General features: G+C 39.4%; 1 protein-coding gene across 3 annotated transcripts in view; it reads right to left on the bottom strand.

The window, feature by feature from the left end:
• The window catches only part of NRXN3 (neurexin 3), a 2,132,730-nt gene that overhangs the window by 1,970,494 nt on the left and 139,998 nt on the right, over positions 1–22,238 (bottom strand). For all 3 annotated transcript variants that reach the window (XR_011169070.1, XM_069092330.1, XM_069092331.1), the window contains exon 3: positions 13,549–13,566. Coding sequence is in view for 2 of the 3 variants with exons in the window: in XM_069092330.1 (XP_068948431.1) it covers positions 13,549–13,566 (18 nt within the window). In the remaining variant the exon portion in view is untranslated. The remainder of the gene's footprint in view (positions 1–13,548; positions 13,567–22,238) is intronic.

Raw genomic sequence — 22,238 nt, 5'->3', positions numbered from 1 at the left:
ATTGAGTTGGAGCTAACAGTGGGACATCAACATAAAATGTTCCAAAGTGGGTAAGAGATGCAGGGAGGGAGGTAGCTTAGCTCAAGGCTGAAAATGAATATCTAGATTTGGGAGATATTTTCCTATAATAAAAACAAAGGAGTCCATCTACTTTTCTTCTAGAGACCCTACCAAGAATTGAAAATCCCACAGGAAAAGATGCAGTGTCTGAAATCAGAAACTCCAAGGGAGAGAAGATAGAAAAGAAAAGAAGAAGAGTGAAGTTTGAACTTTGAAGAACACCCATATTTAGGGGGCACAAGAAGGAAGAGGAGCCACTGGAAAGTCAATGAAATCAGGGAGCTAGGAGAGCAAAGATACTGAAGATTTGAGTTAGAGGATGTGAGGAGTCCAGGTTTAGGGAAAGGCAGAAAGAAGAATCAAGGGCACACAAAAAGGGAATAGGAAGAAAATAAAGGGGTAACTCTTCCCTTGAGTAAGTTTTAGAAGAGAAAAAAAACATTCAGATATAGAAAGAAAATTCATATCTGATGGTCTTGATGTTTCAGTAGGAGGATAAGTAATTGGCCAAGAATAAAAGAAAGCATGATCAGAGTTTTAAGAGAGTAAAAAAAATTTTTTTGAATAGTAATAGATCAATATGGAAAAATACTCAAACCAAGATACATAAAAAGGATGTTTTATCACTCTTGAAAAGTGAGGAAAGCTAGTGAGCAATATGAAATGGAGATTCAGTTTCATATAAAATCCTCTTTTGGTGACTTGCTATGTATATGGAAATGCTTTTATTTATAGATGATTATGTTCAAAATTTAAAAAGAAAATAACCTTAAAAAGAAAAGGTAAGAAAACCGTATTTGTTGTGTATTTGTATTTAATCTATTGTTGAGGAGAAAACAGAGAGACCCACAGTTTAGGCACACTGCTGAAGAACAAAAAAAGAATGCTTGTCAATTAGCTGACTTGTCAATTGTCAATTGGAAAAGAGTCAGAATTTATTCTAGGGATCTTAACATTGGTTCCTGTACCTGTTCAGATGTACACAGAGTGCAATTTGGAGCTATTATTTGGAGTTCTAACTCAGCATTATTTCCTGATGCTAAAGACAGGCAAGAAAGGATTTGGGGAAGTCAGTGAAGTACAGCGGAAAAATGCAATGGATCTGGAGTCAAGGGACCTGGTTCAAATCCAGGCTCTGACACTTCTAAACCATGTGAAGTCATTTTGCTTTTCTGGGCTCCAATTTCCTCATCTCTGAAATGATGATGTTGGATTAGAGGACCTCTAAGGTCCATTCTAGCTTGAAACCTATAATTCTACCAAAAAAAATCATGGGCATAAAATATAATAAAATTGTGGATTCCTCTGAAGAAAGATCTTGATATCTGAATTCTTGTTGTTTGTTACTATTCAATTGTTTTAGTTATGTCCAATTCTTTGTGACCCCATTTGAGGTTTTCTTGGCAAAGATATTGGAATGGTTTGCCATTTCCTTCTCCAGCTCACTTTACAGATGAGAAAACTGAGGCAAATAGGATTAAGTGACTTGCCCAGGATCACACAGCTACTAAGTATCTGAGGCCAGATCTGAACTCAAGTCTTCCTGACTCCAGGTCCAATACTCTAGTCACTGTGCCATCTAGCTGAATTCTAGCACACCTAAATAGAGAGACTCAAGTATAGTTGGCAAAATTGTTCTGATTCTGACCAAGGTCGATCCATCCTTACTAGCTAGAAGGCCTTGGTAATATTTCCCTCCCACCCAAGGCCATTAGAAGGGAGTTTGAAGAAGAACATGGGACTTCTATCTAAAAGGCACACTTTGACAGTCTTACGCAAGCTATGTCTAGAGGCCATTAGTCCCTGACAAGATTATAAGATAATTGAACGTTTGAGATCATCTGAGTCTAAATCTCTCCTTTTATAGATGTAAAAAGGAAGGTTCTGAGGGGTGGTTTGCCCCGTCACCCAGGAAGAGTTGTCAAGTCTTCTGATTCCAAATTCCGCTCTCTCCACTATATGCTGGCTCACACTAGCTCTACCTCCTACCCCCCACACACACACACACACACACACACACACACACACACTTTTCCCCTAGCTCCCTTCCTACTTTCGGCTTATCCTATAAGAACTCCTATAAGGTGGGTGTGAGGAGGAAAAGAAAGAGACACAAAGAAACTATCTAAAGGGGCATGATAACAGCATTCAAACTTGAAAATTGCCTGAGAACTGACTGCAAATCATATGCAAATCTCATGCAAAATATAGTTATAGCTCTCCTGACTATGTCATGCACTGGCTGATGCCCTTGGGGAAAATTTCCCATTGAGGTCGCTGCATTCACAGTTTGGGGAGATCATACTTACACAGCCATAAAAGCAAATCCAAAATATCCTTGTCTGTGTTACTGAAGCTACAATGAGCCTATCTTGAGAGAATAGAAACCATTACTGAACTGGGCAAAGGAAGATGCAATGTTCAAGAGCAGGGCTTTTAAGTGAAGGCCTCCATCATTCAACTTCATCCTTCTCTCCTCTCAAACTCGCATTTTGAACATTTCAAATTCTTTTGGCTCTTTCCTATCTTTCCTGTAGTTAAATTGAGTCAAGAATTTCAGGGAAGTAGAGAAAGAGTTGCTCATGGAAAATAGTGATTTCACACATATAGCAAAAAAGAAAAAAAAAATCCCTACCAAGATTTTTGTCTCACTAGATCACAGGGTAACTTTTTTTTTTCCTCCAGTGAAAAATCCACATGTACCATTTCACTTTGCAACTTGAAGTAGGGAAATTAAATGTCACTAATTACAATGGTGCCAAGTAGCAACGCTGAATTCTTATTAAGCAACAAGGATTTTTTTTAATGGGTAAATTATTTCAAATCAAAATGAAATGCAAATATCTGCCTTGTGTTTGGGGGGTTATTAAGAACATGGAGAAAATGAGAGAGGGAGTGGTGGTCCAAACAAGGGAAATTCTATATTAATAAATTTTAGGAAGCAATAGTAAACCCTAAAAGAGAGAGAGAAAAGGAAATATATGGTTTCTCAGCTGTTACAAGAATGTGGAAATTAAGGTAATTTGGTATAAATAGGATTCAAATTTTATTCTAAGTACCTTAACCACTGGCAGGGGGACATGATTCTACAAAAGTTAAGCATTTTTTTATTTTTCATGGAGTTCTGATGGAGAGACAACATTGTCTGTTGAAATGGCACTAATTTAGAGACAGAGAAACTGGGTTCATATCTCAGCAGGGCCACCACCTATATGTCCTTGTGCAAATCACTTAATTTCTTTGACCTCACTTTTCTCAGCTATAAAATGAGGATGTATGACTATCAGGCTTAAATGTTTTCCACTCACCTTCTTCCTCACATTTCAGCAGCATTTGTTGGTGTCTTGTGACCTGAGGGCATGCACAGTGCAAAGTGCAAATGCTTTGTGTTCAGCAACAAGGCTGCGGTGAAGTTGTGAGTTGCAACACTGGAAAGCGCTGCCAAAAACATTTGGATTCATTATGTGTTGGATTTTTAATTAATTTTTGGTCATTGAATGTTTTTCAGGACCCTACATGGGGTTGACACCCACAGTTTAAGAGGCACTAGGATAGAAGCAAATGTTGAAAAATAAAAATAAAAAAATTCATTTTTTAAAATAGTGTTGGGATGACTTCTAATGTACTTTCCATTATCCTATGGAAGTTTTAATGGACTGAATGCTCAGTACAAATCAACAATACCATGTAACAGTAATAATAATAGTGCAATCTGTCTTAATAGAAGTAAATGCCTACACAAAAAAAGTGTTAGTCTCATTGTATTTTTTTAAGATTAGATGGGGGGGGGGGGGCAGCTAGGTGGAGCAGTGAATAGAGCAGCAGCCCTGGAATCAAGAGGATCTGAGTTCAAATCTAGACTCAGACACTTAATAGCCATGTGACCTTGGGCAAGTCACTTAACCCCAATTGCCCTGCCTTCCCCCCTTCCAAAAAGAAAAACAAAAAAGATTAGACCTTTCTCTCTTGCCCAGTGTAGAAATACATCAATATCTCTCCATTCTGAATGGCATGGGAACTTCTCCATTTCTGACCTGGACCAGTTCACTTCTTCTTAAGCAGCTTAAGTACCCCACCCACTGATCTGAGGGGTTATTTTAATGCTGAAGTCAATGGGCACACCTCATCAATTTAATCCACTGTACCTCAGAACTCCTGACCTCAAGCAATCCACCAGTCTCAGCCTCCCTGGCAAGAGGCATAACAGACATGTGCCACCATGCCAACTAGACCCATTCATTCTGTCCAGTCAGAGAGTCTCAAGATGCCCTATGTCCAGGTAAAAGTATCACATTTCAGAAAGGAAATAATCTGACACCTATCCAGAGGAGAGCAAGAAGGAAGGTAAAAGGACTCAAAATTACGGGGAAAAAAACGACTCAAAAAATATAATTAGTTTGAAAAAGACTTGAGGTTAATATCATGTTCAGATATGAGAAAAACTACATGTAGAAGAGGGATGACTCTTGTCTTCCTTGAACTCAGAAAGAAGAACTAGGATCAGTGGGAAAAAGTTACAAAGATAGGGCAAGTAGGTGGTACAGTGGATAGGGCACTGACCCTGAAGTCAGAAGGACATGAGTTCAAATCCAGCGTCAGACCCTGGACAAGTGCTGGGTAACCTGGATTGTCCTCTTCCCCCCCCCCGCCCCCAAGAAAAATGTCACAGAGATGCAAACCTCTTCTTAGTAACAGTTCAAGCTGCTCTAAAACGTAATGGCCAGACACAAGTCACTCTCTGGGCCCAAGTTCCTTTCTCTTCAAAATTAAAAGGCTGGGTTAAATGGTCTCTCAGATCTCCTTTGTTTGAGTCCTGCCTCTCTTTCTTGCTGTGTATGGCAATATTATAATTATCAATTGATGCCTCATTACCTTTCAGCTATTTGGAATTGAAATGGGGGAGCATACTAACATATGGGTCCCTCCCTCCCTCCTTCAGCCCTATCTCATCTCCTACATAGATCTGGATTGAGAGGATGACTGTTTCTAAGAGGCCCAGACCTTGATTCCAAATAGACTAGCCATTTACAAAAGGGCAGTGTCCTCAATGACTGAAGGACCTGGTATAGAGCTTAGAATGTAGAAATTGTGACTTTGCCTCTATCTCTCTAGAGTTGAGAAACAGGCTATAGAGATTAGGAAGAAGGAAGCATGACCTTACTAGACTAGGAATATTTGCAAATACAGAGAAGATGTACGCACGGCTACATGGGGTAATGGGAGAGACTTCTGGATATACAGTCAGAGAACTAGTTTCAAATCCTGACTCTGATACTTATTCCTCATGTGACATTAAGCAATTGATTTACCCTTTCTGGATTCAGATTTCCTCATCTATAAAAAAAAAAGAGAAGGAATTTAACACAGATGACCCCTAAGGTCCTTTTCAGCTCTAAATCTATGAACCTAACTAATGGTGAGTGTTACATTTGTACTCAGAGAACCTGAATTCAAACCCCACTTCTGACACTAGCTTTGGGAAAGTTACTTAAACCCTTTAGACCTCAGTTTCTTCCTCTGTAAAGTAAAAATGTTAGACTAGATAAGCTCTACAGTCTCTTCTAGCTCTAAATCTATTCTATCATCCATTTATTTGTCATCTATCTATCTAGGTATCTATGTATCTATCCATCTATCTCTGTCTATCTATCTATTTATCTATCCATCTATCTACCTCTGGTAGGCTAGGTACACTCAACAGGAGAATCAAAATTAGAAGAATCTAATTCCATAATATTTTCAGAAAAGTTTGTGTGTCTGTTTCTCTAGGATAACTATTAAGAATGATAGACTCATTTTATAGAAGCTGTTTTTGATGGATTTAAGTGGAGGAGGATTAAGTATTCCTTAAGTGCCTACTATGTGCTAGGTCTTGTACAAAGTGCTTTAGAAATATTATTTCATTTGATCTTCACAGCAACCTGGGGGAAAGGTCCTATTATCATCCCCATTTTAGTATCTTGAGACCAGATTTGAACCTGTCTTCATGACTACAGGCCTAGGACTCTATCTACTATTCCACCTAGCTGCCTAAATGTTTGTAATGAGCTAAATTTCCCCCCAAAAGTCATGTGTTTATAAAACATCATCAATTTTTTTTCAAAATTGTCTAAGCTTATTGAGTGGGGTTCATAGCTATTTGTAAACATCTGACCAAAAAGGGGAATTAGTGGTCCCCCAAATCCCTTTCAGAGCAGTATCCATAACACCTTCCAATTCTAATCTCCTATTGGCTCTAGTGCCTTTAAATTAAAACTGAGCAAGCTCTTTCAGTCACTCCTGCCAGATTCCCATTTCTATAGGAAGATATCAAGAGAATCTAAAGAAGAAGGCCCAGTCATGGGTTCTGCATCAGGTACATATGGTTTTGCTTCCTTAGAGCCAGCCAAAGCTGTCATGAAAGAGGGGAAGCCGTTCTTCACTCATACTTTGTTGATCAAGAACACATACAGTAGTGAAGGGGCTCTTTCCAACCCCTAGCCAGGTAATTGGTTGGAAGCTGGGCATAGTTAGTTTAGCCTAGGGTGTCCTTCCAATCCAATTACACAGAACCATAAATTCTCTCTCCCCTCCTTTCTTCCTGGTCTTTCTTAAACTGTGTCCCTGTAAGGACAATAACTCTTTTTTTATGGGTGTGGTAGAAGGGGAAGGAAAGTATTTTCTGAATAGTGTGTAGTTCATACTATACCCTCAGGTATAGGTTGCCAGTCCCCATAGAAGCAAGAGAAACAGGGAAACAGAGGATGGCTACACTGCTATCATTAACAGCATGTTGAGGTGGGGATGGGAGAGAAGAAAACAGACATCCATGTTTCTAGAACTAGATGCTACAGGCTACCATTCAATGAAGGAAAGATATCATCTTCCTCTTCTCTGCTACTTAGTACCTATAATTAATAATTGGGCAATTCTCTTAAGCTCTGTCGTCCTCAGTTTCCTCATCAGGAAAAGGAGGGAGTTGAACCCCAGAAAATCTTTCCAGATACAAACCATATGATCCTATCAACCTTCCAGTAGCTCTTTTAACCCAAGATTTTACTCTAGGTAACGTGAGTCCATTGGGGATGGAAGGATAACAATGGCTATGAAATTGAGTGTAGAGAAACCCATTAAAGCAGTCATGATTGTTTAACTAGGGAAGAAGAGTGAATGAATGGAAGGCATGAGTATAGAATATGGAGGGGAAAAGAGCAAGTATGTGAATCCAAATGTCTCAAAGTTCACAACTGAAAGAGTATTTGTAAGCAATAGACGAAGAAACAAAAGAGGTGATATAGAAACTCAATGTTCCTCCTCTACCCATTCCCAGCTTCCAAAGAATAAAGTAAGCAGTCTGCAGTGCCCAGCATAAAAGTTGAGGGACTATTTTTTAAAACTAAATTCCACTTTGATAGCTTCAATGGGATCCAGAGATTGAATGGAAGAGAGGGGAAAACATAGACCTAAAGATGGAAAGGAACTTAGAAGACATCTAGTCTAATTGCTTCTTTTTATAGATGAGGAAAGTGAGACCTACACAGGTAGAGTGACTTGCCCAGGGTCACAAATGTAGATGGAGTCCATTGAAACCAATAAAAGATGATTCCCTCCCCCACTACCTCATTGGGACTCCAGATAAATGCCCTATTTGATGAGTAGTACCCTCCATGAGTATAGCCCCATCTTTTAGCAGATGGTGTTTCATCTCCCAGAGTGGACAAGAAGAGAAATGCTCCTGACTGACCAACAGTCTTTTTTTTACCTGATTACACTTGAAGGCTTTGGGATATCCAAGAATCACAAGTTGAAGAGCTGAAAATGACCTTGAAGATCATCTAGTCTAGCCTTCCTCAATTTACAGATAAGAAGCCTGAGGGGTAAAAGAGGTCAAGAGACTTGTTAGAGGAAACACATGAAAAAGATAGTATCCTCTCATTCCATATTCATTGCTCATTGAAGAGTTAGGGGAGGAAGCTAGACTGAGGCTCTAGGGTCCTCAGAACCAGAGGAAGAACTGGGCCAGCATCTGGAGAGCTACCTTGAAGAATGGAATTATGAAAAAAGAAACAGCAAAAACTACTTCAATTCTTTCCAGCAATAGTATCCTCTCCAGTCTTGCCAGTCAGAAGCTCCTTATCCCTCCCTCCCCTACTTTTCTGCCAATGCTGTGGTGGACTCAGAGAAAGAGGACTATTTCCTCATCAGGCCTCTGAATAACTAGGGCACTTCAACAAGGTCACAGTTATTCATTTAAATTCAAACTCTAATCAGCAGCCAAGGCCTGAGTTATTATCCCTTCTGAGGAGAAAGGCTGTCACTGGAACACTTATAAACAGCCCCACATCCCTGGAGGTGGGATGGGGGAGGAGACAAAGGGGAAGAGGGCAGGGAGTGAGTCTCACGCCTCCAGACAGGGTGCCACTCAATCACCCCTACTCCTCTATCCCCCTTCCAACCCAGAGCAAGCAAACTGTCAGCAACTCTTCACATGGAGTCCGAGGCTTCCATCCCCATCTTCCTCCCACTCCCCTCCCCAATCTCCGTCATCTCAATCTAGCTGATTCTATCACCTCGGTCTCTGGTCCAAACAGCTCAAGAGCAAAAGGGCTGGTGGGATGAAGGAGTGGGAAGGGTGTCTCCAAAACAGGCAACTCATAGGAATACAAATTTAGAGTTGGAAGAGACCTAGAAGACACCTACTTATTGCATCATAGATTCAGAGTTTGAAAAAGCAGAAATGACTTGCCAAGAGTCACTTAAGTACATGGAGTCCATTGGGTCCAATGATTGGTAGGTGGGTCTTTGGACCAAACCACCATTTCATGAGAGGCCCAGTCCATTCATTCTCAAACTGGACTTCTCTGGACTTTCTTCTACACCTTTTGAACAGCAGCTTTCACTCTTCCTCCTATTCACTTCTTTCCAGCTCCCCTCTAAATGTCTTCTCCCATTAGAACAAGCCCCTTTTGGATAGGAATTGCCTGGTTCATTTGTATTTATATCTTCAGTGCTTAGCAGAATGCCTTGCACATAGTAAGCACTTAATAAATACTCTATTCCCTTCCGCCCTGACCCTCTCCCCATTGAGGTTTAGTAACTTGTCTAAAGTCACAAGGTAATCAATGGCAAAGCTGGAATTTGAGCTCAATCATTTATCCCCAAGTTTAGCATTCTTTCCATTGAATTGAATTCAAGCAGTCCAACTCCCCCATTTTAGAGATGAGGGAACTGAGGCCAAGATGGGTTGAGTAATTTGCCCAATGTCAGACATATACTAAATAGCATAACCAAGATTAAAATTTGGGTACAACTCCAAATCCTTTCTACTGTACCACTGTCTTGATCATGACTAAGACTGGACCCCATGGGGCTGAGATTTAAAAATTCATTACCATTCAGTTAGGAACCCACAAAGTTCATAATATGTCCTGCTTTCCAGGAGGGGTATTTTACAGTAACATTGATTGTAACCCATCCACTCAGCAAGTAAAATTAATCAATTGGCCCTTTATAGTCCTCCAGCTGCCCCTGGGTGAAGATTAGTTTATGAAATTTTAGTTTGTAAAAAAATTAGCTTATGAAATCTCCTATTTGTCTTCCTGAGGGGACTGGGGGAAGGAGAGAATGGAGAACTGTTAAAATTAAAGCTAAAGTATCTCTCTTCAGGAGCCCCACTGGCTCGATCCAGATTGCCTGGCAAGGAACACAGAAAGATAGAGATTGTGAAGTCACCTCATCCAAGGCCAGACTTGCTCAGACTCTAGAGTGAATGAATCAGCTACTGCCATGAAGGCAGAGCCAACTTTGCAGGGTTTTATGTACAAGAGCCATAGAGGAGAAGGTTTAAAGAAAAGGTGTTGGAGGGCAACAAAAATTATCTACAGGCCACATGACTTTAAACCTCAGATGCAAAACCACTAGGATATCTTCGAAGTAAAGGCAGATGGAATGCTCCCATATTGTTAAAAGGGGGAACTCTAAGAAGCCATGTTCTGACTGTGGTCTCCAAACCATTCTGAATTCATTCTTTTCTAGAAATGTCTATTACAGAAAGAATTCAGGAAGAGGAACTAAGTTAAACCATATACCTTTTCATTCAATGAAAATGAAAGCAGAATTGTACAAAAGAAGGGGAACTGAGAAATAAAATGAAAGTACCGATCATGAAGAAAACATTTTATTAACCAGAGTGCACCTGAGAACTAGTGTACTATGCTTTAGTGTATTCACTCAGCTAATGAAATCCAGTCTAATCCAATAAGCATTTATTAAGTATCTACCATGTACAAGGCATTGTGCTTGGCACTGGGAATACCAAGATAAAACAAACCAAAAAAAAAGTCCCTACCCTCAAGTGGCTTATTCAAGTAGAATCACTCAAGAATACAACTTGTAAATATATAATCCAATGAATGAATGGATGGCTAAACAAATGAATAAGTGAATACATACATATATTTACATACATATGTGTATAAATACATATATGAGAGAAAGCAAAGGAAGGAGGATAGCAGAGAAGATGAGAGGAGGGAACAGAGAAGAAAAGAGGAGAGGGGAGGGAGGAAGGGAAGAGAGGAGAGTGGAAGGAAGAAGAGGGGAGAGGAGGGGAATAGAGAAGAGGGAAGAGGATAAGAAAGAAGAAGAAGGGAGGGGAGTATAGGGGGTGGAAAGAAAGGGGGATGGGAAGAGAGAGGAGGAGAAGAGCATAGTAGCAACCATGGAACATGAGTTATGCCTTGAAGAAATCGATGGATTTTGAAAGGGGCGAGTGAGGCATGATTGTATTCCAGTCCTAGGGAACAACACATGCAAAGACTCAGAAGTGGTTGAGTGTCAAGAACAGTGACTATCAAGTTGACCCTTTCAACTAGAACATAGATTACATGAAGGAAGATAATTTAAAATTAATTTGGAAAGGGAGGCTATAGCCAAGGTCTAAATGCCAATCTAAGAAGTTCCTGTCTCGTTCTAGAAGAAATCAGGAACCGCCAAAGGCATTTGAGCACAGAAGTGGCATCGTTTCTGTGTATTAGAATGTTTATGTCAGCAGCTGGGGTGAGTTTGGATTGAAGAGGTCTTAAAAGTCTTGCACTGGTGTGGGAACTGTGTATGTGGAGAGAAGGGAATACATACGAGAGATATGGAAGTTGAATTGAAAATTTGCCAACTTATTAGACATAGGAGGGATGGAGGAGAAGGAAGATTTTATGATTGCAAACTTGGGTAACTAGAAGAATGGTGATATCTCAATAGAAAATGAAAAGTTTGGAGGAAAGATCAGTTTTAGAAGGGAAGACAGAAAGACAAGCTCTGTTTTGTTGCATTTGAGATGCCAACAGGATGTCCAGGGAGAGATGTCCAAAAAGGAGTTGATAATTAAGGACTGGTGTTTAGGAGACTAAAGCTGGATACATGGGTCTTGAAAATCATTTGCATGAAATGCTAATTGAACCAATGGTAGTCAGGGCACTGAAAGAGAGGACTTGGACAGAAAAAAAGAAAAGAATCCAGGATACAACTTGGGGGGAGACCCGTAACTAGGAAGCAGCCAATACATGGACAATTTAATTGTCTTAAAAGTTAGTAAAATCCCAGATACTAAGTTATGATTATTATGAAAGAAATTCAATAAATACAGTAACTTTTCCTTTTCTGTAGACATTATTTACCTACACGCATTTTTACATATCCTCATTGCTGTGACAGAATATATGGTATTTATAGCTTCTGTAATATAAGGTTGGTGAAAGTTTTGTTGATGTTTCTGTTAACAAGATATTTTGAAGACATATTTACATTCAATTTAGCTATTGATTTATCTTTGTAAATATCTCTTACATGTTATATTTATGGTGGCCATATTTCCACAACAAAAATTGGAACCCATGGATGATCTTAAAAATGTCTTCAAGCATTATTTTTTTTAATTGGAACTGCAACCAAAAAATAGGGACCAATGGTTGTAGTAAGGAGGTTAAAGGCTATATTTGAGGATGACCAGATAACCATAGCCCAAGTAGGAAAATTTCAAAACTCTATATGTGTATGTGTGCGTGTGTGCATGCACGTGCACAATTTGAAAGAGACTAAAGAGTATTAAAGATACCAAGTTACCTCTGCTTGATCTAATAAACAATAATTCTATTAGAAGGTATGAGGTAATAAGAAACTCAATCCTTGAGGAACTTTTATAACTCTGTGAGGCAACTGAATTCATTCCTATTGTGGCAATGGGGAAGGACTGGGATTTAGTATTTTATTTATTCTCTTTAGTTCAAATCAGTATCTCAGTTCAAAGCTAATGGGCCCAGTGGTTTTGAATGTCCTTAAATGGTCATCTAAACCTGAACCAGGTCCGTCTACCCATCGACAAGTGTTTTTCTGCAAACTGGCAGGTTAAGACAAATAGACCACAGCACAGACATAGCTTAAGAGAAAGGTAGATGTATGCAATTTAGAAAGATAAAATAAATCATCAAAAGGACAGGTTTTTTTTTTATTCCATGGCTAGAAACCTCTTTCCACACGTGTCAGATTATCCACCCAACAACCCCAATCCTGAAATGTTAAATATCTGTAGTTACCAAATGAAAGCAGGGATGAGAAGAATAAGACCAAGGTTCTCAACAAGTTGGGTGATTCATAACTGGAGAATGATTTGAAAATAATTTCCCAAAATATTTACTCTTCACTTTTTAGATATATCCAACACTCATTAAATAGGGGCTTCCTTCAAGATTCAGTTGAAATCCTACCTTCTGTAACAGACCTTTTCCGGGCCCCTTTTCATTTCCCCCCCCCCCACACACACACACTTTCTCTCTAAGATTATCTCCAATTTACCCTTTATATATCTTGTTTGTAGAGAGTTATTTACATATTCTCTCTCTCTCATTAGAATGTAAGCTCCTTGAGGGCAGGGATTATGTTTTCCTTTTTTTGAAGTTCTAGTACTTAGTTAGCATAGAACCTGGCAGTGTAATAAGCAATTCATTAATACTTGTTCACTGACTGAACAGGAAACTTTTCATTCAACAAGTTTTTTAATTCATTTTTTTATTCTGAATTTAAACAAACATAAAAAATAGATCTTTTGATATAGAAAATACAAGCTTTCTATGTAAAAAGATTGCACATGAAAATGAAAAAGGAACAAATAAAGAAACAATTGTATGTAATTATATACATTATGTGTGTATATGCATATAATTGTGATGATGATATTTCAATTATTTTAAAATAAAGTTTTTCAAAATCCAACCAGAATCCATATTATTTAATCTACAGTTGTAACACTTACTAGCTAAGTGACCTTATAAAAATAACTCTCTGAAACTCTGTTATTTTCTTTTAATCTGCAAAATGAAGGTTTTGGACTAGATAAACTCCAGTGCTAAAAATCCGCTCTGACACCACTCCACCCCAGGAAAAACAGATTCACACAAAACATGCATATTCAAAAGAAGAAAAGGATTCTCTCTTTCTCACTGAAACACAAAGACTCACCTGGATTTTGAATGACATCTGTTGAAGCATTTCCAAAGGGAAGGAAAGGAAGAGGAAAGAAAGGAAGGAGGGAGAAAAAAAGAGAGAAGAGAATTAGCAGCACACACACACACAGCAGTTCAATATGTTCTTGCATGGCTGTGGAGCTCATGTAAGACTCAGAGATTGTTCAGTTTCTGAGCAGTCAGCTTTGTCCACCCAAAAACCACCCATGCAAGCTGAGGGTCTCAAGATCCCCTTTCACTGTGCATGTAGTAAGAAAGAGTAGCTTCACATCTGTCCGGAGAGAAGCAATCCTGGAAACAGATAGAGCTCCAAAGAGCAAAGCCAGACCTGAAATCAGCAAGAATATTGGTTAAAATATTCTCATTGGCATGACAATCACAAAACACAAATATGTTTCACCCGCCAGACAGGACATTGCATGAAAATTCGAGCGAGTTTTCAGACCAGAGAAAAAATAATAAAATTAAGGCATTCCCATTGAAAACTAGAGAAAAAAGTCACATGAATTTAGGACAAGTTGTAGGGTTGTTGGCCACCCAGTCCTAAAGGACAGGACAACAAGCATCTCTTTCAGTTCTTCATCCCCAGGGTTCCTAGTGACCATCCTTCATCACAGACAGAAGCATGGGTGAATTGAACATTCCCATTTAATTCTTCTTACTTTTTACCATCAAAGACAGGAATCATCATTTTAAATCAAATTTGGCATACACAAATAAACATAACTGGGTAAACCCTTGTCAATTATCAACAAGTTTATTGCCCAGAGACCACCAAAATTTGGAAAGGTTTATCTCCCTAGGTTGGCCACAGGGTAAGGTGTTTGTTTTGACCATAATTGTTAAAGGGTCATCTTACTAAGTTTAGGAAGCATTGTCATTAATGGAGATGGAAACCACTAACTAGCTTGTGCTTGTCATTTAAGCTCATAGGATTTTTAAGTTGCAAGTGACCTTAAAGATGATTTAACCACTCTTTACTCCACAAATGGGAAAACTCATGGTTTTTACTGTTATTTGCCCCCTACTTAGGGCAGTTACATGGTGCAATGGATGGAGTGCTGGGCCTGGAGTCAGAAAGACATCTTCCTGAGTTCAAATCTGGCCTCAGATACTTCCTAATTGTGTGACTCTGGACAAGTCACTTAACCCTGTTTGCCTCAGGAAAATCTGAAAAATCATCTGGAGAAGGAAATGGCAAACCACTCCAGTATCTTTACCAAGAACACCCCAAAAGGGATCAAAAAGAGTCAGACACGACTGAAAAACTACTGAACAAGCCCCCTTACTTACAGTGATTATGTCAAACGGTCTGGGGTGAGGAAACCCAACTCCTCCCATCCACACACAGTAGTTAGTACAAGAACTAGGGCTCATTAAACCTCAAACATCTTCCACTATATCATACAGCCTTCCATGTGGCCCCCATTTTCAAGACCAACTTGTACATTGTGACTGGAAACTTGGACTCCAAGAGAACCGAGTACGAGGCCAGGGGAGGTCAGAGAACAGGCTTCTTTATTCCCATGTGGGATGACAATATATCTTGTTATAAATGTCTTGCACAAGAAATTTCTGTGACTCTATTTCCCTTTCAGGATGCAGATGGTAATACCCTTTGTGCCAATAATTAAAATACCTATATGAATAAATAAGACCGTGAATGGGAAATCCTATGAGGTTTTTTTTTTCTTTAGAAAGGGGCTATAGCAATATGAAAAACAACTCAATGAGCCCCAAATAGTGGAGGGACTGTGAAAACACCCAGATTGCACTTGGAGCCCCCACCAGTTCCTTCCACAATACATACGTGTGTGTACATACACCTCAAGGACCTTTGGAGAAAACCTTAAATCATCCTTTCGCAAGAGGCCCTTTCAGATTTACTTCACAGTTAAAGTTAGAGGTGGAGTGGCAGAAGGGAGGCATAAAGAAGGGAAAACAGAAGAGGTGGGAAGGGAAAACATGTTGCATAAATAACTAAACAGGGCCATTAACTGTGACTGATTGATTGCTTGAAATAGTGGTCGTTAACCTACCCCTTAATTAAACAGGATAGCAGACTATTTCCATGTGGTCAGAGAGAGCACTGGGATAGTACTGCCTGCAGTAAGGAGCAGAACAGAGTGCTGCACTTGAATTCAAATCCTGCCTAAGATACTTGCTAGCTATGTGATCTTGGGCAAGTCACTTGATTTCTCTCAGTTTCTTTATCTGTAAAATAGGGATAATAATAGCACCGTCCTTACAGAATTGTAGTGAGGACCAAATAAGATTATGTACTCAAAGTGCTTTGCAAACTTTTGTGGTTTAGTCAATTAGTCACGTTCAACTCTTCATGACATCATTTGGGGTTTTCTTGGCAAAGATATTGAAGAGGTTTGCCATTTCCTTTTTTAGCTCATTTTACAGATGAGGAAACTGAGACAAACATGGTTAAATGACTTATCCAGGGTCACATAGCTAATTAAGTGTCTGAGGCCATATTTTAATTTAGGAAGATGTCTGCCTGCATCCAGGCCCAGAAGTCTATTCACTGTACCACCTACCTGCCCCTTTGAGAATATAGTGATATGAAAACCTAAGGTATTATTCTTATTCTTATTACTATGTGAACTGCCCAAGGTTGTCAAGGGGACCAAATGAGATGTTTGAAAAACACTTAATGCAATAATTGGCATATAGTAGGTGTTTAATAAATGCTTATTCCCTTTTTTTCCCCTCCCACCTTCCTTTCCACTTATCAAAATTCTACTCATTCTTTCCAGACCCAACTCAAGTCCCACTTACTCCAGGAAGATGTCATTGGACACCTCAACCCTTTTTGCTGCCAGCCTTCTCTAAATTACTATGACTCTTGTAGTATATACCACAGAATCAACTGAACAATTAATAAACATTTATTTAGTGCCTAATATGCACCATGTTAAGTGCTGGGAGGGGGGGAGAGGGAGAGAGACAGAGAGAGAGATAGAAAGAAGACAGTCATTGCCCTCAAGGAGCTTACTATCTAATGGGGGATAATCATCTGTTTAATTACATAGCAGCATATATTATTCTAGTTGTTTCCTGTATTTGAGCCTTATCTCCCTATGCAACACACAGGGTCATGGGATTGAGATCTGGAAGAGGCTTTAGTGACCATCTATTCTGACCTGTTCATTTTACAATGAGGGAACTGAGACCCAGAGAAATGAATGCAGGTAATAAACCGGAAAACTAAGATTTAAATCTAGATCCTCTGGTGTGAGATTCAAGTACTTTCCACTATATAACACCATGTCCCAGAGCACATAGCAGGCAATCAATAAATATTTGATTAATTGAAATTCATCAGTAAGTACCTACTATGTGACAAGAACTGGGTCAGGACTTGGAACTACAAAGACAAAAATGAAGCAGTCTCTGCACCAAGGACCTTACATTCTATGGAGTGAGGGATGGGAGGGAGGGGAAGGGGGAGGACAGTAGTGAAAACAGCATGTTCATCTATGAGTATGTACAAATTAGTTTTGGATTGTACCTGTTTTTTCATCAGTATATGGTACTCTCAACATGAAACTCACTCTATCAAAGCAGATAGGTCCCTACTTTTCAACTTAGCATCTTAAAGAGTTTCTTTCACAGGTGACATCTTGACTTGTCATGAATTGGATTTAAGTGAGGCAGAGTTGTGCAAAGAAGACCCTATGTCAATGAGGATAATACAACAAGGTAAATAGATAGGTGAGAGGTGGGAGAGGGGGTTGAGGGAGAGGAAGAAAATGGAGTGGTAACTAACCAGATCAGGGAAGTTCAGAAAAGACAATATAACCTATCCTTTAGCTACCAGTTACAGAAAAAGTCACAGAGAAAACTGAGCTAGCAAAGCAGAAGGAGAGGGAAAAAGCCAACCCTTCCCCATATCTCCTCAGCATTACAAAGTCTACCCAAAATCAAGATAGCTTTTTAATTCCTGGCATTCATTTCATTAGTTCTTAACAAATATAACTTAAGAGACTTTTTTACTCAACTACGAAATTTCAAAGTGGTAAAAAATAGATAAATAAATAAGCCCTGATTTGACTGGGTCTCTCTCAGGCATCCCCCCCCCCCATCACAAAAGTGTCATCTCTTCCATTACTGGTCATCATCAAGGCTATTTCTCTGTCTTCTCTTCCTCTTCGTGCCATTCATTAGGCTCAATTATCTCAGAATCACTGAAGGTTAAAACTGGAAGGAACTATAGAGGTTGAGTCCAATTTCATTTCATAGATTAACAAACTGATGACCAGAGAATTGAAAGGACTTGCCCAACGTCACACAGCTAGTAAATGACAGACCCTGGACTCAACCCCAAAGTGTCTGATTGATTCTTCTATAGCCAAGTGCAAACTCCATGGTCTCTTTCAGCTCCAAAACAGATGAAACAAAAACTTTCCTACTTCCTACTGAAGTACCATCCCATGAATGAATCAACTTGGAGGTCAGAGAGAGCACCGAAGGGATGAGGAGCTAAATCTGAAGTGTTCTATAGGTATATCAGAATCAAACCCTCAGAGACCCCACCTGGTGAACTGTGCCTCAGGTCTGACCTATTTTTCTTGGAGAGAAAATAGAATATAGATTTAAATGCAGCAGTACTCTGGAAACTGCAGGGCGAAGTCATGTGAGAAAACAAAACAACAAGGGAAGGAAACCCGAAAATGGGCTGGGGGAGAGCACAAAAGTCATGCTACCCACATCAAGCTGAACTGACTTACTGATTCACTTCTCTTCTTCCATTTTCTCACTCCCTTTTAAAAAAACAAACGAACAAACAAAATATTTCTCTTGGTCAATCTCGGGTGGGGGTGGGAGAAGGGGGGAATTCATATTCCTCCCATATGGGGATATCCCAAGAGCACAATAGGGTTTTAATAGGATTTGTTGTTGTTCAGTCATTCCAGTAGTGTCTGATTCTTCATGAGGTTTTCTTGGCAAAGATACTGGAGTGGTTTGCCATTTCCTTCTCCAGCTCATTTTGCAGATGAGGAAACTGAGGCAAACAGGGTGAAGTGACTTGCCTGGGGTCACACAGCTAGGAAGCATCTGGATTTGAACTAGTTTTCTGACTCCAGGCCCAGTCCTCTATCCACTGTACCAGTTAAGCTGCCCCTTTTAGTAGAACTAATCAGTCTCAAAATTCGTACTTTTTCCTTCCTTTGCTCCAAAGTCCAAGGAAAACTTATCCGTTATCTTGGCACCTCTCCCTATGCCTCAGCCTGCCCAGTTAGAAAATGTACCCCAAACTGGGTTAGATAGGGCACTTATAGAACCCACATCCAAGGAACAGGCTTTGAGCATGGCAAATAGATGGAAGGAGTCAGAGACTTCCCGCGGAAAGAGAGAAACCAGGAAATAAAAAGGGCAAAACCAGGTTTCTCCAATTCCCCTCTAATTCTCACCTACCTCTCTTTCCCCTAGAGAGAGTAAGGAGCAAGATAATTCCTTTTACTTCAAGAACAAACAACAGAGCATAGAAACCTCCCAGCCTCAACCTAAAGAAAACTTCCACTAGAGAAAGGGCTTCCTTTCCAATATTCCAGGGATTTTTTCACTTTCTCTTTATCTGAGCTCTTCAAATAGAGGAAGATTTGTCAGGATACAAAAGGCTGGGCGGTGTTAGCTTTTTTCTTACACGCAAGAGCCATTTAGCACGCCCTTAAAGAGAGCCAGTCCTGGGGCCTCAGGGCTGTTTGCTTTTGTTCTCTGATGCTAACGACTCCAGATTGCAAGACCCAGCAGTGGGGTGGCCAATTTTGTCAGGTGCATCCCAGCCCGAGGAAAGGAGAGAGTGAGAGCAGGGAGGAATGAAAAACCCTGTGAGGAACAAAGCAGATACTCCGGCATCAGGTCACTTCAGTGCCTATAATGTGCATGTCTTCGGGGGACCTAAAAGAGTTGTAGCTCCGGGGAATAGCGCTTGATTGACAGATAGGAAGAAAAGCGTCCTTCCATTGTGGCTCCTGAGACGGACAGGTATTGGACAGGTGTTAGCGTAGGCTGCCTTCTTGCGATGCCCTCCCTAGGTTGACTTGCCGGTAATATATTTAAGGCACTTTGCCAATCTTAAATTATGCTATAAATGCTCTTATTTTCATTAACTCCATTCTTTTTTTTTCAAAGTTTTATTTTAAATTAAAACTCCAGAACACAAATACAGAATAAAGAAAAAGAAGCATATCACAAACTTAAAATATTGAAACTTAAATACAAACTTAGAAAGAAAAAAAAAAAGCTTGTCATGTGCATGGCAGAACATAAGAGAGGATTAAAAATATATAACAATAAATTTTCATTTCAAAAAAGCCTATATGATAAATAATACTCGTGTTGAAAATTGTCCACCTTTTCTTTGTTTCCTTGTGAGTTTTGTTTTCTGTTGTACATTTTTTTTTACTTTGTTCTTTTTTCCCCCTCTCTCCAACCCCCCCCCCAAAGGCCACAATAAAGTTTAGATATGTTTCTCTATAGCAATAGAGATATACATACACATATACATATATACATACATGGTAGACATATACATTCCCAAACCTATTCTACTCCTGATCTTTGTTTATATGAATGTGCATATCTTTCAATATATACCTAATAACCCCACTACTGGTTTGTGAACTCTATGAGGCCAGGGTCAGTCTCTATCTTATAAATACCTGTATACCATCCCTAGGCCTAGACTTCTTCACTTTATTTATTTATTTTTTTGAGTAGGGTATAGGATGGGACAGGAGCAGGGTCCAGACCTGCGATTTCAATAGTAGAGAGAATTCTCAATATGGAGAGTAATCTCATTCAGCAACTCATCTGCAATTTACAGTCTCATAATTTTGTCTGGGGCAAAGGTTAAATAATATTAAGGAAAATAATAATGGCTGGTAAAGTATCTGAAGCTAGAATATATGAAGTTAAGTAATAATAATAGCTATCATTTATATAGTGTTTTAAGGTTTGCAAAGTACTTTACAAAATACTCATTTCATTCTCACAACAACTCTGAGAGATAGATGCTTTTGTTATCCCCATTTTACAGATGAGGAAACCAAGGCAGAGATTAGGTGACTTGCCCAGAGTGCATCAGAGGCCAGAATTAAACTCAAGTCTTCCTGACTCTAAGTTCAGCAATCTATCCACAATACCACCTAGTTACAAACTTGAATGACTTGCCCAAGGCCATAATTAGTAGAAACAGAACTTGAACCCAGATCTTTCTGATCATAAGGTTGGCCCCCAGTCATGGCACCTTGCTGCCTCTTGCTTTGCACCATAAATTTTTGTTACAATTTAAAGATAGAATCAAGGTTGAGATTCTCAGGACTTTTATAACGGAAAAGGATTTCAGGGCCAAAGCAAATCAAGTTGGCCTCTTGCTCACAAGGAAAAGGGACTACATTAATTAACTAGCCAAAAACTGCCTTAAAATTATCCGGGGTCCTACCTGAACTCATGAAGGAGCAGATAAAAGATTCCTGAATGTACAGGGCCTTTCAAGTTGGCCTTTATATTATCAATGACTAGCACAATGCTTGGCACAATAGTAGGTGTTTAACTAATATTTGTGGGAGGAAGGAAGAAAAGGAGAGAAGGAAGGAGGGAAGGAGGAACTGGAGGAGGGGGGTCTTCAAAGGAGGCAGAATGACCTACTAGGCAGAGATGTGGCTATGCCTCATTGTAAAATAAGAAAACAAAACAAAGCTAGTCTGACCTAAATAAGAGGACTCTCCATCATCTGTTGAGACAGGAAAGGGTTAGGTCATGCCAAGGGGAACAAATTACTGGATACCTTTATTCCAAAAGCATATTTCCCCATATGTTTCCATTGCTTCAGTTCCTCTGCATCCTGATCACTATGCTATTTTGTCTGCATATTTTTCTTGAGGGTCAAAAAATGTAGCACACTCCCCCAAATTCTTTATGATGATAGGGACAGTTTTTTTCTGTACCAATGGCAAGTACCACATCAACATTATATGAAGAGACTATTATATTCTCTCCAGGATTTATAGCCATCCCCACTAGGGGATGAAGGAGGAGCTAGAAGGGGCAATTTATAGTTAATGTGAGATAGGAGTTGGATTCACTCTAAGGATATTTGGGTTTAAACCCTTTCACCGACAGAGTGTCCACGATGAAAGTAAGAGGTGTCTTCAGTATCCTTAAGCTAAAGGAAGAATGTTAAGAGCATAAATTTAGAGGTGAAATAGACCTGAGGCGTAATGGTGTTTAACCCTCTCATTTTAGAAATGTAGAAGCTGAGGTCTATAAAGGGTAAATGATTTTTTTTTCCATGTATATATGAGTATCAGGTCCAGGATTCAAATCCAGATGCTCTGACACCAAATCCAGCATTCTTTCCACCGGTACACAACGGTAGTGGAAGAAATGGTTCAGTCACCTGATGTGGCATCAAAACTAATGAGGTTTCACACCCTTTTTCTTTCTGGCACAGAAGAGCAATTCAGTACAAAAAGGAGGGATTTACTCTAGAGCAGTGGTTCTTAACCTGGGATCCAAGAGTCTGTGGATAGATTTCAGAGGATCCCTGAATGTGATTGGGAAAACAAAAATGACATCTTTATTTTCACTAATCTTTGTAATCCAATCAATGCATTTTATCTTATTCATTTAAAAACATTATTCTGAGGAGTCCATGGGGTTCAATAG

Source organism: Petaurus breviceps, unplaced genomic scaffold (assembly GCF_028583685.1).
Source record: "Petaurus breviceps papuanus isolate PSGF00001 unplaced genomic scaffold, PetGlider_PUasm1.0 189, whole genome shotgun sequence".
Lineage (NCBI taxonomy): Eukaryota > Metazoa > Chordata > Mammalia > Diprotodontia > Petauridae > Petaurus > Petaurus breviceps.
The sequence above is the reverse complement of the archived record's forward strand: the minus strand, read 5'-3'. Positions and strand labels throughout refer to the sequence as shown.